This window comes from Leptinotarsa decemlineata, unplaced genomic scaffold (genome assembly GCF_025532065.1).
Source record: "Leptinotarsa decemlineata unplaced genomic scaffold, Ldec_3_MD MMD2_tig00001621_RagTag_RagTag, whole genome shotgun sequence".
Taxonomy (NCBI): Eukaryota; Metazoa; Arthropoda; class Insecta; order Coleoptera; family Chrysomelidae; genus Leptinotarsa; species Leptinotarsa decemlineata.
The window spans coordinates 4,266,117-4,284,079 of record NW_027412566.1 but is presented as its reverse complement, the minus strand read 5'-3'; the positions used below and the strand labels follow the sequence as shown (position 1 = coordinate 4,284,079).

Below are 17,963 nucleotides of genomic sequence, written 5' to 3'. Positions count from 1 at the left end.
GAAATTGTTTTGTCTTCAAGTTGATGTGTTAACACTCATTGTTTATCTTTCTGTGAGCCTTTCTTGGGTCCATTTCAAAACTTGTATCGGAATCTCACTCCTTCCTGGTTTCCCAGTACAAAGTCGTTTGCTACCTGGATATTGAGAATTTTTTCCATGCACTTTAACCAAAATCATCATCAATACATCACAAAATTATCATCAATACATTATGAAAAATCAATCACGTACGGTCAAATGAACAAGTACGGTCCTGTTCATAGATAAACAGGACCGTACTTGCTCATTCGACAATGATATACCTGGATTCCAAATTCACTATTCAAGCAATGATATGCATATTTAACAGGATTTTTGTTTCAGATATATCTAGGCTGGAGAAGTCGCCTTTACTAGCGAACGGATACAACCATCCACCACATCTAAGTCACATGCAGTTTATGCAACTCCCGCATCCGGCTGCGGCACATTCTGCTCTTTTGTCGCCCGCCATGCCGCACAATTTGACCAGACACGACGGATCCGTTATCAAAAATCAAGGAATGCCTACAATGGAAGCAATTGCGAGGTAAGATTTCAGTTTAGTTGCTAGTAATTTAAGATATTTGCTGCTTTTTTCTGGAGACTGATTGTTAGAAAAAAAACGGCTGACAGTGAAGTATCCCGCAAATGATTCAAGTTGCTTCTTAGGATAAAAAAGCACCCTGAAAATGTCATTATTCCACAGAGAAAATGAAATACATGATGAAATTTAAATCTGAACGCGAAACAGAAGCTAATGACCATGAAGTCGATGCCTGAAACTGAAATAAATAACGATTCTCAACAGATACTAGTGCAAGTAACAACAGAATCTGTGTCTTTTCGGGGTTACATTCGAGCTTGGCCCGTGAGAATATCTGGCTAAATTCCCCGCAAGTTCAGGCCATCAAAGTAGAACAAACCAAAGACGTACTCGTCGTAACGAGGAATATCGTTATTTCTCACATTTCTCATAACGATCCTTCTCTTTCTGAGGACGCGGAGGAGCATTAATCAACGCAATCAGCCTCATCTGATGGAAGTGGGAGAGCAGTGCATAAAACATTCAATATAAATAGCTGGGCAAATTAATATTTGTATTCAATTTATTCGTGTGTCGAACATTGAGACGAATGCTCGGCGAATAAGCTAGACGGTCTACCTGGAGAATTAATCATGGCGCTTCTTCGTGACGTGTACACGCATTCGCCGGCTCAGATTTGCATTTTAATTATGGGCGAGCGTTGAAATGATAATGACGACTTGAAGAGCCGTGTAAACAAGCAGACTTCTTGCGGACTTGCTCTGGGAAAACTAGGATTTTCTCGAATATATCGGTCTCGTACCCTCGTTTTGAAATATAACCGAGGTACCGAAGAAGTAGATGACGTTATGATGACTAATATATTGTATTTTATTCGAAAGATGGATCTTCAACAGACACTTACACATGCCTTGCTTGCAGATGTTTCTCGTGACCAGGAAAATAACTATTTTTGAGTTGAAGGAGTTAATTCAGCCTACGAGTGTTCCGGAATCTAGTTGACGTTGATGATTTTTATAGTATGTAGAAATAGATATGAAGCATCTAATGAAGCAGAGTTGGATGTCGAATGTCGACTCTGGTGTATACAAAAAGTGTTTTCGTTATATACAGCAAAAGGTGCCTCTCTGCAATAGCTGACATTGTTCAGGTGTTGCAGAGAGAAATCCCACCAGCAAGAATCTCAAAATGGATTGCCTTTCATTGGCAAATATGTATTTGCAGAAGACCAACTCACATTGAATCCCTGATGCATCCACAATCTGAGAAGAAAACCTTCAAGATCTCCGTATCTCTCCAATATGCCGATGAGTGTCCAGAAGGCATCAGGAGGTATCAAGAAGGATTTTCTCATTTCTCATAGTAGTCTCAGATTTGAACAAATTTGGTCGATATATCAGTTTGCTTGCCTACTGATTTGAAGCCTTGCACTCATATGAAACATAATGAGCTGCCACATTCTTTTTGTTATACTGCTTACTGCAGAAGTCTCTGTTATAAATTCGATGACAGGCCCTGTAATTATTCTGAGCCGAGTTTTTCCTTGCTGTATCAGTTCTTCAGTTCTTTTCTCAGACGAGTATCCCTTTATAAAAGTTTCCCCGTGTGTGTTGCCTGGTATATTTTTCCAATACTCATCATATTTCTTATTGATTCATTTTATGATCTGCTTCGATTCTGGATATATCCACTGATCGTTGCAGGGTCTATATATGAAGCTGATGATTCGTGTCTCAGCACATTCGTTTTCTGAGATTTCTGTGTGTTCTCTTGTATCAACTTGGAACTAAATGAATACTTTGAAAAACTGGTAAAACAGACATTGATCAGGAGTCAAGAGCTCAACAAGGAAAAGCATCTTTCACAACTAGTGCTATTTCTGTCTGGGACGTTGAAGATGATGGTGCTTTGGATCTGAGAACAGCTGAAAACCTATAAAAGTCTCATGAAAACCAAGCCACCTAATTACTATCAATGATTCTAGAACAATTTTTACTGGATATTATCTGAATGTTCAACATCAGCAAAACTGAAAGGCAGTCGAAGATCTGAATTAGCAACCACAAGGAAAACACAAGGCGAAGAAAAACGTACAAGTCGGAAATAGCGAAATATGAGATTATACATAGCGAAAAAATCTGATTTCAAGGGTTTTCCACAGACGATGTATCATGTTTAATAACCCTTTTAATCTATGTTATAGATTCCTGAAGACATACACTTTTTATTTAGTTATTTTGGGTCCTTGGGTCCTTGGTTGAGTTGGTTCCTTTGACTTAGTCATATAGTGAAATAACCGATTTTGATGTTTTAGTTATCTAGAGTTTGGAGTTGCTTGGAGTCATATCACATTATTCACGAGATCTGATGCGATTGTTTTTGTTTTTTGACTGCTTCACAATGAGTAATCACCCTATTTTTTCTGTACTATAGACGGAATATCATGCAATTCCAGTCTTCAAGGCTGAAGTAGAGGTTAATTTGAATATGGATGCAATAGGGTGATAGAGAATGTGTGGCAACGAAGTCAAAGATGGGAAAAATTATTGTGAGAAATGTGCGTGTATACTGAGTTTTGTTTTCATTTATCTCCAAAGCTACTGGTTATGTTAATGATAAATGGTAGTTGCATAAATTATTCATGTTCCTGCCTTCGGTGCACTTTCGGTGGTGGTGATTGTTAATTGCCAATAATGGCAGCAGATATTTTAGCGGATTTTAGACGATTTCAGAGGCAACAGTCTTTACTGAAAAATGTTTTGTCGACAAATAGAGAAAGGAAGATTGTGAAATTAGATGTGATGGATCTAGATAAACATTCAGGTGATTTCGATACATTCGATAATATTTTTTCTCTTGTCATTTTTGCTGAATTCCCAACCTTTTTTTACAATGATCGGTAATAAACGATAAAAACATACGATACAAATAAGACATTCAAATGATTTTCATAATCTTGCAAATATATTTCCAATAGTAGAAAAAAATCTGCATTCATTCTACAAATTGAACTGTATTGAAAAATAATTTGAAAAAATATATGACTGCGGATACATTGGAATGATAATTTGATTTATTATTCTGATAATAGACTTCATTTAAGTAGCTTTGTTTATGTGTTCTAATATTGTTTGTAGGTCTGGAATATGGGAAAATTGCAGAGCAGCCTACGAAGATATCGTCAAACATTTGGAAAGGTAAGAATAATAATACTTTTTCTCTTTTCCGCGATTACCCAGCATCTCTATGGCGTTAAACACTGCGACGGCATCGAAAACTAATCCTAGAACGGATGGAACAGAACCGGAATAAAATCACTCGCATAAATTCACGGTAAAACGAAAATCCTTCGTCCGCATATCCCCGAACGGTTCACAGAAAGCTGTCCACACAATTAACAAAGCGGAATTAACAAAACACTGGCCGATTTAAATTTGAATTAGAGGCCCGAAAATTAATTAATCCTCGTCACAACATAGACTGTGGCAATTAGTCCGACACCAGAGAGTTAGAACTTCTTCCAGCTAACATCTGCAACGTTCTTTATGAATATTAATAATGCCCCCGCTAAATATCACTGTCTGCAAAATCAACTCGCTGGAAGTATATTATTTCGTGTGCTTTATTCTACTGTTGAACGTCGCTTATAAATGAGCAGAAGTGGATTCATTTCAAAATTAGCCCAGTTCAATTTTCGTTTGTGATGACATAAAACGCAATTTCATCATCAGCGATGTGGCTCAAAAACAGTTATGTTTGCTTTTGCTTACGATTTTTATTCAGTGATCTAGAATCCAAATCAACGTTCCAAGGTGATTCAAGACCACACAGCGCTGTTTCGACCCACCAAGGTCTCATCAGTGATGCTAGACTGAACCATTTAACTGTCCTAAAACAAACAAGTGTGGAAGTGGAGGTAATGACATATTTTCTTATAGAGTCGCCATCTATGACATCGACAGCAGACTGAACCGTCAAACATCAAAGATGAAGGAGGCTCCCATGGTCGATCTCGAAGCTTGGCTTTGCAACTGACCGCCTTCGGGATCCTCGTTTATCTTTGATATTAGAGGAGACGTCATCTTGCTGTTCAAGTGTTTCCTGACGAATACAGTTGAGGATTGAATCGAAACCTGAAGAGTATAATTCCACCGAAACTTTTCCAAGAATACTCCACAAATCAGTTCATGTAAGAGCGTGTATACCGCATCAGAATATATCGCGATTGATTCCATTCATGTTTATTTAAATTCAATCTAAGGTGGAAAATTCATGCATCAATTATTTTTACCCTGGTATTTTTTCTCGATATGATTCGCGAGACTCGGTTAACGAGTAGCTACTCTTGAAAACACGTGTAGAAAAAATAATTATTCATATTAATTTATGCTAATTAGGAACGTAATTCATGTTGGCACAGAGAAAAAACAATGTAACGTACGAGTTATTACATTGATTAATTTGACAAGTAATACGCGTTCCTTGTGTGGCGAACGTACAGATTTTCAGTTTACTTGAGCGTGGATTTTGCAGAATAATTGTTCGTTCATTCACAGTCGTGGATAATTATGTCACGGATTAGATTCTTTAGAATAATGGCTAACTGGATAATGTTAATAATGGTGTATTCAAATCAGAATAGAAATGAGTTATTGGAATGGAAAAATAGTGTAATTTGAACTAGCTCATGTTGGTATTCGTTCAGATGTAAAATAATATTCAAATTTGGTGAAGTATAGGAAATATATGAGAATAACTCAGAGTATTTTTTACCGCTATATACAGGGTGTTCCTAAACATCGTGCACATACGAAAGGGGGTAGTTCTTTGGCTCATTTCATAACTAAAAGTTCATATAAACATAGGTCCGCAAATGCTTCGTTACCAATTTACAGGGTGTTGAAATTACAAGATTTTTCTTGTTATTTCTTTGGAGCTCCTGCAGTTTTTGAGATATAGATTGCGTTATAGGGCATACATTTCTACAAAAAATCTTTAATTTTTTTCTCGATAACGGTCGCAGAAATGAAGAGAGTTTCTAAACAAATAAAGTTTCCAAATAAAACGGAAAATTCATTTTGTATTTTAGAATCTACCAGCGGCGCACAGTAAAAAAGTTCAGGGGGAGAAAATGGAACATGACTCCTGACAAAACCCACTAATGTATGCCCTATAACGCAATCTAGATTCCAAATTTGAGCTCAATATCTCAAAAACTGCAGGAGCTCCAAAGAAATAACAAGAAAAATCTTGTAATTTCAACACCCTGTAAATCGGTAACGAAGCGTTGCGGACCTATGTTTATATGAACTTTTAGTTATGAAATAAGCCAAAGAACTATCCCCTTTCGTATGTGCACGATGTTTAGGAACACCCTGTATATATCGGAAACTTACATCTATATCAAAAAACGAACGCAATCAAGGTCACTTGTGTATAGTCTTCCCCCTAGCAAATACTACATTCTCCCAACCTGATATTATTTGATTCACAAGTTGCTCGATTGGATTCGAATCGAGATTGATAGCTGGTCATTCCATGAAGGATTGTATGAAGGCATGTATGATTGAAGTATCCATTTAAGCGTTCCTAACAAATTAGCAACATTCAGGAAAAAACTAACGATGAAACTTTTAAAACCATCACTACTAACACTGATGACAATCCACAATCTTTTACCAAATATCTATTGCTGACCAATAGTTTTGGTAGCAATAATTATTGCTACGATTTGAAGGTGTGATAATAGTTTTTTTGATTTGTATTATTGATTGAAAATGATCATCATCTCAGGATTCAAATAGAAAAGTTTAGTAGTCTGTCGATTTTCATTAAAAGTATATAATACGATAAATTTATGAAATTATAATAATCAATCATTATGTTAGATGAAATGCAAATTTCATCAGCAACATTTTTCATAACTTCTGAATATTTTTTATGCGTGTGAAACTTTTGAAAATTAATAATTACTTAAAAGAAGAACGACTCCCATTGGCGACTTCACCAAATTAAGATTAGATTTTTATATTTTATACAGAAAAACTTATTGCAGCCACAAACATGTCTTCAAACATGGAACAACTACGATTATTACTTATAAGAGTCATTTCTTCCTTCGAATTGTTATCTTTTTCGCAAGCTTTTGTATAAGATGACCTGTAGGTATGTAGGACGACAAATCTTTAAACAGAATTTTGAACCAGTTAATTTCGAACAATTGAGCTCAAATTTCACACACAAGTTTGATTTTTAAATAGATGTTATGAAGTATCAAACGAATGGGTTTGATGAGATGAAGACGATAAGGAAAGCGACGTCACTTCGAATCTGTGACGTGGACATCTTCTCATTGAGGAGCAAGGTAGATCAAAACTTACAAAACTTTCATCAAACTAATATACTGGAAAGAGTAAAATTACTTTTTCTCAATATCGTTTTTACTGATTTAACATTGTACTTGTATTTAATTTATAGCTTTTCTTTAAGCTTGTCACGCAAATTGTTAACAAAATAAATACCTGTACACTGTGGCATGTGAAATTAAGCAGTATGTTCTGAACATATAACACGACATGATTTCAGCGACAAGATGAAATCAATTCAAAAACAGTATTGAATTATAATCAACAATGACAAAATGCATATAGCTTGTTCTGAAACTACTTTTCACTATTATTTTATTAGGAAAATATTATTCAAATTTGGCAGATTGTAGCAGCAATAAGAATGATTAATTTATTGAGACATGAGACACAAAAAATTGGGTTGAAATGAGTTTTTTTGTTTCATCCTCATACGAATGACCACTTTTGCGAAAAAAACATTGATAGTTTCGGTTATTACCTAATCAGCTAAGATTATGCCTAGCCATTATTGGCTGAGCAGCATTGAAAAGCATCAAATATATTTGGGAAATGAAGGAAAAAAATGAAAAAAACCTAAAAATGAAAAAAAAAACATGTTTGTTTAAGAACGCCCAACTGAAGTGATAACTGAGTTGAACTATTTAATATTGAAATTATTCATCTCGAGAAAAACTTAAGTTACTGCTTAAATATTATGTATATATGATAATGCGAGGAAAGGTTATTTATTGATGAAATCTTTTATTGATAATTTTGTTTATGTACAGTTATAGTTACCATAAGCAAATTGTTACTTTTGTAGGATTAAATAATGATACTAATAATATACGTACACAAAATCAGTATTATCATTTTTAAGCCACGTTTCATCTAGTAAAAGAATATTACGTGCTTGCTGGTTAGATTTTTATAATACTGTCAACAGTATATGTCTAACGCATACTAAACACTGAGCGTCTGTCTGACGAGAGAGGAGAAGCCTGCCTTTCGTTCACGTATGTGTGGGAGAAAGGAAAGCCGGACAAACTGGCCCGTTACGCGTAAGGTAACATAGCTGTTTATCCTCCCATGAGAAGTTCTCACTTCCAAAATATTCGAAATTGAAAATCGGCCTTGAAATTTTCACGAACTTCAAGATCAAGTTTGTATCGTATTCAAATCGGTATCGTTTTCAATATTTGCAGGCAGATATCTCGAGAATAATAAAATCGCTGCTGAATAATTTGTTGAATAAAAAAAAATATAGAACGAAATAGTTTGTCTCGATATCCGATGTTCCAGTTTTAATTAGCATTCGAAAGCTCTGAACTATGAATGTGAAGGAAATTTCAATTATCATCAATAGAAATGTAAAGAGTGAAAGTACGAGATATTTAACCTCTTGTGAAAGGGAACCGCTACAAGTTTCTCCAGCTGACCATAACGAGATTAACATTTAATTGTTATCTGGGCCAATTGAAACAATTCGTAATCGACGTCACGCGTGACAAGTTCACCAGCATTTGTCAAATGCCACGCGATTAGCGGCATCGCCGACTACCAGATCACTAGATCCGGGCTTAGCGTTGACGGTCGCAATGATTTGTTGGAGTTTGAAAACGATGTGCCACCACAACTCTATCTGACATCCTGAATAATCGCCTTGTCACACCGAATAACGCTTCTGCCGGATCGTGCACATGCATTTTTACCGATGCAAATCCGCGTCACTCCACCGTTCGATTCAAGAGCTCAACTTGCTTGCGAAGGGTTGGAGCAGAGAGGAAATTAGTGGAATTGAATGAGTCGGTTTCGTGCTGAATTGGACGATTTCATGAGAATTTTCACAAGATCTCACCTTTGTATCTGATACTATACAGGCCGTTTTTTAAGCTGATCCCACTATTGCTTTCTCGAAAACAGCAAAACCTACAAAGTCGGTTGAATTGGACAAAAGTTGTCTATTTTGAAGAACCGAAATAATATTTTTTTAGATCAAGATATTAGTGGTCGTTTTTTAAATACTCGCCAAAAACTATAGTCCGTTCATAATTTGTTGATAGCTCACTGCAAGTTTGACCCTCATTAGAGAACTGAAATACAGAGAGGACAGCTAATATGATATAATAACAAAAACTAAAGTAAAACTGGCAGTTTAAGATGTTTTCGACTAACCCACCTTGTATCTGAAGAAATACAATACAGCTATAAAACTTTTAATCCGATTATGTAGGTATTTTGAGTGGAAATGAGTGACCAGTGTCGTAGAGTATATGATTAAAACATTAGTTACTTTAAATAAATAAATATATTAATATTCTTAAACTGTAGGTACTGTAAACTGTATTTTTATTTTAAAAAAAATTCTTTATTTTATTCAAAAATAATAAGTTACTTGCAATTTGTAAAAGATACATTTATTTAATTAATACCTATTTTTAAATGATATAAACTACGATTACTTACAAAACTATTCAAATTCAAAATGAACAGGATCATCTTCGGAATCCGAGTCGTCTTGCAGGTTAATAATTAGCGGTTGTGTCTCTACAGTCGCATCAATTATATTGTCAAGATCCCACATTTTTTGTTCTTCTTCTATTGCATGTCTTACTGCATCTCGCCAATTTTGTTCTGTAATATGTAAAGACTCATATAACAATTCACGTACAGCTTGTATTTTATATGACGTATTTTTTCTAGCCACATAGCTTTTCATTTGTGCCCAAATGAGTTCAATTGGATTTAATTCGCAGTGGTAGGGTGGAAGTCTAAGGACTGTGATGTTTCGTCTTTCCGCCATTTTGTCAACTACGTATTTCTTGAAATTAGATTTGTATTGCCCGGCAATTTTTAAAAGTTCTGCTTTAACCATTCCATCTTCGTAAGGCACGGACTTATTCCGCAGCCAGTCAATGATATCCTGTTTCTTCCACGCAGTCGTTGGAAGTCTTTCAACTAGTCGTGAATGATAAGGTGCATTATCTAATACTATAATTGAGTTTGGTGGTATATGTTCAATCATCTGCTCAAAATACTCTTCGAAAACATCAGCTGTCATCTCCTCGTGATAGTCATTTGTGCTTTTGGATTCAAATTCCAACAAACCATGCTTAGCAAATCCTTTTTTACTGCCAATGTGAGAAACTATTAATCTACTGCCTTTACCAGAGGGTGGGGAAATACCAGTAGACCAACCTTCCATAAAGGCTTGCCTGGAGCTTGATATATTTTTATCTGTCCAAATTTTTGTGAGAGTATTACCTGCGTTTACCCACGTTTCGTCCTGATAGTAAATTGGCCTTCCTTCAGCCCGAAATTTTCGTATAGATCTTAGATACTTTCTTCTCCAACATATTATCTCTTCCCGGTCAATCAAAAGTGATTTTCGGTCTGATTTCTCCCACCGGAAATTTAATTCTTTTAAAACTTGCCACAATTTGGTTCGTCCGACATGAGGCAAATCCGGGTCGTCTCTAACTTCTTGTAAAATTTTGTTTAAGTTGGGTATTTCTTTTTTGTAAAAAAATTCGTGAATTTTCCTTCGAATACCATTTTTGGCAAATTCATCAATTTCAATAGGTTTTCTCCCCCTCTTTAAGTATTCGTTTGTATTTGGGTTAGCTATACCTTTTTTTTTTTCTTTCTGATAGGAACCTATTTATTGTTGACTCCCCTACGCCCGTCATGTTGGCACAACTCTTGATTATGTTCTGAACAGTGTTTGTGGGATTCTGAGAAACCAGAGCATCGTGAACGTTCAAAACAATAGTCTTCTCTCTTGGTAGTACCGGTGTAAAACTTGATGATGTTGATGATGATGACGAAGCCATCGCAAGCAATCAAACAAAACAAGTAGAAACGAAAGGTACGTATATGTTTGTAGGAATATGAAAAAAAGTTACTCACGCACTGCACAAAATTCGCAAAATAAATATTAGAGACGTTAATTACTGCCGTAGACGCCGAAACACCAACGAGCCGTAAATTAAATGCGATTAAAAAATGTACTAAACCAAAAATTATTTTCGGTCGTAACAACTTCACCCTTTCAAGGCAAGTTTCGAATATAAACTGAAGCTTTATATTTAATGAATAAACACCTCAGGAACCTCCGCCTATGATTTTACGAGTTTTACGACCTATTTATGACTTGGGCCCTCATTTTGTGCTATCGACAAATTATGAACGGACTATAGATCTGTCGAATTTCGATTTTTAGCTCTATCTTCCATTTCAAATTTTCTGTGCATGAAAATGAATCTGTAATAACATATTCAAAATATGGTAGCTTCCACGTCTCATTTTTTTGAAAGAACCTATAAAAATTGAAACATCGATCCGAATAACACCGAAAAACAATCACTTACCGTCTTGAGGTAACGAAATCTCCACAAATAAAGTAATAAATAAGGGGACTTTTAATAAGTTGATCCCTTAAGCTTCTCCAACACGATGTCCTATATCAAAAGAAATACTTTCCACCGGAGACAGGTGTGAAATATATAATCCAATCTTGCTACAAGAATGGAGAAAATGAAAAATCAAGTTCGTAACAGATTTATGGACTCTGGGAATTCTCCCAGAAGAACCAACCGATGATAATGGCGATTCTCTTTGATAACGATCTGACATGCCATCTTGGGAAGAAGTATGGATATGAAGTTCTTCAGGAACAAGTATTGTTTCAGGGAATGAATTGCTTTGTGAGAAAACTACCCGTATGCTCCACGGGGTGAGAAAAAAATAATAAGAAATAAAATATTTGACGTCATCAATGCGATTAATTATTTCATTTTCATTTGAGAAACATTAATTGTATAATATGAAACATTAATACAGTTTATTGTATGTTTTTCACAATGATAGTTTTTACGAAAACCGCGTAAAACATTGTGTTGGAAAAAAATAATTTAACGAAATATCAAAGTTGATATGATAGATGTTGACATTTTTACTGAAAATTATTTGAGCAAAGAAATATGGTTTGCTTCTCCTACATTGGGGCTGTATTGAAACAACGGTCTCGCAGCTCCTCTATACAGGTGCAACACAACTATAATTGCAGTGTCAAATAATATTTCGCAGGTGAGTTATTGATTTGATTGATATGACTGGTTCCTCAATAACGATGAGTTTGAAAGAAAATAAATTATTTGTTTAATTCACTGCTTGAATAATCAGTCGCATCATTTAATAAACACTATTGAAGATGGTGAGACATTGAATGGGAACAATAAAAAAGACACTAACAGATAACGTGATTATTCTGCAAACGATAAAAATTAGTATAGTGTGTCCAAGATAAGGATCCTAAGCATGGGAATCTCAGTACCTGTTGGAGATACAGCTTAGGTTAAATTAGGAAAAAGTTGTGTTCTTTAAAGCTTATTTACATGCCGTTTAGAAACTTGAAGAATTTTCATGGCCTGCTGAGATATTTGGGAAAAACGAGAATTTGACAATATCAATTTAATTTTTTTCTGACTTTATTTGAAAAGATATCAAAAAACGAATAACACTTTTTCATTGGCACTTTCAAGGTACTACACGATGGTATTTTTAGATTTTATATCCGACGTTTCGTTTTCAAAAAACCATCATCAACTTTATTTTTTTAAATAGCCCGAAAAAAAAGTACACCCTGTATCTGATTCCATTTTTTATTACGAATTCAACGATGTAACACATGCCATTGTTTTCTTTTTAGTTTAAGGGAAATTTGCATTTTTTCTATTTTTAAAATGTATTTTTAAGTAGGTTAATAATTATTTTTTTAAAGTAATGAAAACAACAAAGAAATTAACGCATTTTTTATTTAATTCAAAGGAGGTGTTCAAACAGGTTTCCGTTATTTTCCAAACATAAGTATGATCTTCTGACTGTAGAACTTAAAACATCACGTAACATCTCTGGTGTAATACTGTTAAATGCGACAGTTACACAATCTCGTAACTGCTGTTCAGTTTCAAAAGAATGTTGGTAAACCCGGTTTTTAACAAAACCCCATATGAAGAAGTCCAGAGGTGTTAAGTCAGGGGATCGCGCTGGCCAAGACACTTCACTAAAGGTTCCAATCCACCTTCCAGGAAATCGCTGCGAAAGATACTCTCGAACTTGTCTAGAATTATGTGCAGGAGCACCGTCTTGTTGAAACCAACAGTTATTGACCTGTGCCAGAGGTAAATTTTCTAAACAGTCTTCTACATAGTTTTGCAATAAATGATGGTATCGTTCGGCGGTCAAAGAATTATAGTAGAAAAACGGACCTAGTATTTTAGTTCCTAAAATTGCACACCACATATTAAACCCAAAACGTTCTTGATGTCTTGATATTTTCTTAACACGCGGATTTTGCTGAGCCCAGTAATGCGTATTGCGGCGGTTGAAGATACCATTATTAGTGACCATACTTTCGTCGGACCATATTATTTTTGAAGAATTATAATCTTCTTCACACGCGCGTGTATACCATTCGCAAAAATTTCGGCGCCGTTCGAAATCCCCTGGTTTAAGTCCTTGGCAAATCCTAAATTTATAGGGGTGATATCTATTTTTACGCAAAATAAATTGAGCTGTGGATTTGGCTACTCCTACATTATTTTCGATTTGCCTAGTTGATATTTCAGGGTTCTCAACAACTGCTTGTAAAACATTATTTTGGGCTTCTTCTGAAGATTCCTTTTTTCGAGATAAAACAAGCTTTTTAAATGAATCATATTCTTTTAAATTTCGAGCCAGCTCTAAGAAAATGGACTTACATGGCTGCTTTCTTTCTGGATATGTATTAAGATACATTGCTGCTGTATTTACAGTATTTTTGTGGCACAAAATGTAGCACGTTAGCATGTCAAACTTTTCTTCATGGCTATAATGCTCACCCGGCATATTCGACGATAATAACACAATATTATCTATTCAACAATAAACAATAATAACGACAACAGTAACAATAACTCTAAAAACAACAACTCGACAAACAGGCTAACAACAACGACAATTACTATTTTATCGTGTAATTAAATAATATTCGACAGGCTCGGTGACAGGTATTTACGTCAAAGCATTTGTTTGCAACGCCTACTTGAAGATTTTTTTAAAAATAGAAAAAATGTAATTTTCCTTTAAACTAAAAAGAAAACAATGGCATGTGATACATCGTTGAATTCGTAATAAAAAATGGAATCAGATACAGGGTGTACTTTTGTTTCGGGTCATATAAAAAAATAAAGTTGATGATGGTTTCTTGAAAACGAAACGTCGGATATAAAATCTAAAAATACCATCGTGTAGTACCTTAAAAGTGCCAACGATAAAGTGTTATTCGTTTTTTGATATCTTTTCAAATAAAGTCAGAAAAAAATAAAATTGATATTGTCAAATTCTCGTTTTTCCCAAATATCTCAGCAGGCCATGAACATTCTTCAAGTTTCTAACGGCATGTAAATAAGTTTTAAAGAACACAACTTTTTCCTAATTTAACCTAAGCTGTATCTTCAACAAGTACTGAGATTCCCATGCTTAGGATCCTTATCTTGGACACACTGTATATTGAGTGTTTTTCCACAGAAGCTTCTTCTTTCAGGCAAGTTTTCAAGGACTTTCAATTATTGCAATCGATCCTGTCAACATCGACTCAGCTTCTCTTCATACATTATATCTAGCTCATTTTTATGATTTTCCTGGGTTAATTTTTTTTGTTCCTATAGGATTCCATTCGATTATTAAAAAATGTATTCCTTTGATTTCTAGTCATATAATGTGCAATACCAATGTGGTGTGTTTTCTCTATATGTCTCACCTAATATGTTCATTTAGTAAGAAACTATATGGCAGAATATTCAGAAGAGAATCATGAATACTGAAAACCATACATGAAACTTAAAGCTGCTCCAACCAATATTAAAAAAAAGGAACAGCTGCAAATCAATTTTGAAATTGGTTCATCGTGGGTTTTTTTTGAAGAGTTGGTCCCATAAATTTCTACCAAACTCTACAATCGTTGCTAGAAATGGAAACAAGTAGGCATAGCGTTTTCGACGTCAAAAGAAGAAAAATGTTTCGTTTGAAAGGTATGAGCAAACTCGGAGATTACAGGAGAAATTTCTGCGAGAAATTGACAAAAAAAGAGCAAAAAGTTCCATAATGAAACTGGATCAAACACAACCGACCTCTCAGAAAACAATATTTGACTGCTACCCGAGATAAGCAATGATTTATGAAGAGAAGGAAATCCCCTTCGAATTTGAATCAGATTTCCGGTTTGTTTGGTAAAAATTCTCAAATTCGCATGACGTTTGCAGATTCGTATTATAATTGATGATAACGGCGAACATAAGATCGGAGGCGTTAACTTCGAATTCGCCCTTATTTCGACATCCGTAAGAGTTCGACTACGACCCAACAGACGAGGATGGCAACAAGCAACTTTCGGGCGATGACTCGCGATTGTTTGAATAGGACCGTCCGCGCTCGCTGATAAGGCCCCAATAATTAATCTTAATATTGCATTCTTCAATTGCTCGCAGTTGGTAATAATATTTCGGTGTTTACTCTGGTTGCCCGCTGTTTCTTTCGATCAGTCGTCTTGAACTCAGGATGGATAGTTCTAGTCAGATTTTGTGATGGAGCATCGAAGAGTTTAATCTTTCTCTTGAAGATGATCACTTGGTGATCGAAACACGTGCCGATGTGTTAAAATAACGGCTTGGTGTTGGGATAAAATTACAATAATATTCATTCTTTATTGTCAACCAAAAAAACGAAGGTTTGAATTCGCATTAGAAAGTCGATAGTATGGACACTTTTTTCCTATGTGCAGTGTAATGACATTTTTTCAGAGGTTTTTATACTTGTTTGATTGTTGAAGGTTTGTTTATTCATATTATTATTCAACTAACGACTGTCATAGCACATTTGAAAATATATTTTTCAGTAGTTTACTTTTTTTTGGTATTTTATTATATATTCGAGTTGTTTTCTTCCTCAACTTAACTACCTAGGCATAACCATCGGATATAACCACAACAAAACAGAATTTCAAATGGTAATATACAGGAAACCTACACAAATAAGCTCCACCATACCTGCAAGCTCAAACCATCCCCCATCACAAAAAATGGCTGCATATAACGCATTCATGTATAGAATACCACTCAGCAAGGAAGCCCGGAACAAAGAATGGAAAATCATATACCAAATAGCGAACGAAAACGGATACACCCAAAAGACAATAGATAAATAAGAAAACAGAATCAAACAAAAAGTACAGAACACGGATCAAGCCAACCCAACAGACAAAACAACACAACGATGGACAGCATTTACGTACGTAGGACACCAAACCAAAAAAATAACAAACACGAAAATAACGCAAAAAATAAACAGCTATGAAAAAGAAGAAGACAAAAACCAAAACGGGATCTACAGTATACAATGCTCGGACTGCAACAAATTCTATATCGGCCAAACCAAGAAAAAACTGATCCAAAGGTACGATGAACACAAAAAAAGCATACATAAATCCAATAGTATATAAATCAAACCTCGCAACACACGCCATACAAAACAAACATAACTTTCCCCCACCAGAGAAACTCATAAAATAGTTCAGTAAGGGAAACTGCATGGACATTTGGGAAAACTTAAACATCCATAAATTTAACAGTCAAAAATCACTTATCGAGGAACAAGTACAAATCGAAACACAACAGGATCTAACATTCAGTATATTAAACAAATCAATTTACACAAATCAATATACTATTAATGTATGTAACCTACATTAATAGTAAAATACTGAAAATGAAGGAAAAATTAGTTATATACATACTAAATATCATGAAAATAAATGCATGTGGTCGTTTAATTTCGATTAAATTAGTACACTCGACCACCCTGTAGATTTCTATGGGTTGAACAAAGCCTTCAAAAACGGTAACTAATCTTTTATCAAGTTTTTTACAAACTGTAGGTTTTCGGCTAATATGAATAATCTGAAAGTGTCGAGTTTGTACATTCTATGCAGTTCTAGCTCAGCAATTAAACTGAAAATATTGTGCTTTAACATGGAACGCCATCACTTACCATTGGCTGAGATGAATAGAGCTGTAGAGCTTCTTCAAGGTGGCATGCGACAAAATGATGTAGCTCTTCGTTTGGGGGTCTCCCAAAGTGTTATTAGTCGATTGTGGCGGCGTTTCCGTGAAACTGGCAGTCCAGCCGAACAACATCCAGGGCGAGGACGCGCTACAACTGCAGTTCAAGACCGATTTTTGGTCTTAACCGCAAGAAGACAACCGGCAATCACAACACCTGAGTTGGTTAACGTGTTGCAGCAGACGCACCAGGTAACCATTGGTCGTGATACTGTCAGAAATCGACTGCATGAAGCAGATCTCCACAACAGAAGGCCACTTAGATGTCCACCTTTGTCGAGAGGCAATCGCGGTAGAAGATTAGAGTGGTGTCAAGAACATCAAAACTGGGATGCAAATGATTGGGCCACAGTTTTGTTTACAGACGAATCCAGATTTGGATTTCATCCAGATTCTCGTCGAGTAAGACTGTGGAGACGACCTGAAAATAATGAACGTTTGAGACACGACCAGGAAGTCCACACATACAGAGGAGGTACAGTAATGCTATGGGGCGGAATCATGATCGGCGGCAGAACCGATCTCGTTTTTCCAAATCGCTCCCTCACAGCTCGACAGTACCTCGACACCATTCTTCTACCTATCGTTCGTCCGTTTGTTGGTGCTGTTGGTGAAAACTTCCACCTAATGCACGATAATGCTCGTCCACATGTCGCGCGTCTAAAGACTGACTGGCTCACCAACGAAGGAGTTGATGTATTGCCATGGCCAGTACAATCACCGGACCTGAATCCCATCGAGCATGTGTGGGACATGCTTCAACGAAGAATTACTCCGCATATGGGGAACATTCACACAACGTTTCAATTGAGAGAGCTTTTAATCGCTGAATGGGCAAATGTACCTCAACAAGACATTGACAATCTCATTTTGTCGATGCACGATAGATGTAGG

At 35.6% G+C, this 17,963-nt stretch overlaps 1 protein-coding gene across 4 annotated transcripts in view; it reads left to right on the top strand.

The window, feature by feature from the left end:
• Positions 1 to 17,963, top strand: part of dac (dachshund family transcription factor) — a 374,594-nt gene that overhangs the window by 130,773 nt on the left and 225,858 nt on the right. For all 4 annotated transcript variants that reach the window (XM_074176210.1, XM_074176206.1, XM_074176207.1 and 1 more), the window contains 2 exons: positions 364 to 568; positions 3,703 to 3,762. In XM_074176210.1, the coding sequence (XP_074032311.1) occupies positions 364 to 568; positions 3,703 to 3,762 (265 nt within the window). The remainder of the gene's footprint in view (positions 1 to 363; positions 569 to 3,702; positions 3,763 to 17,963) is intronic.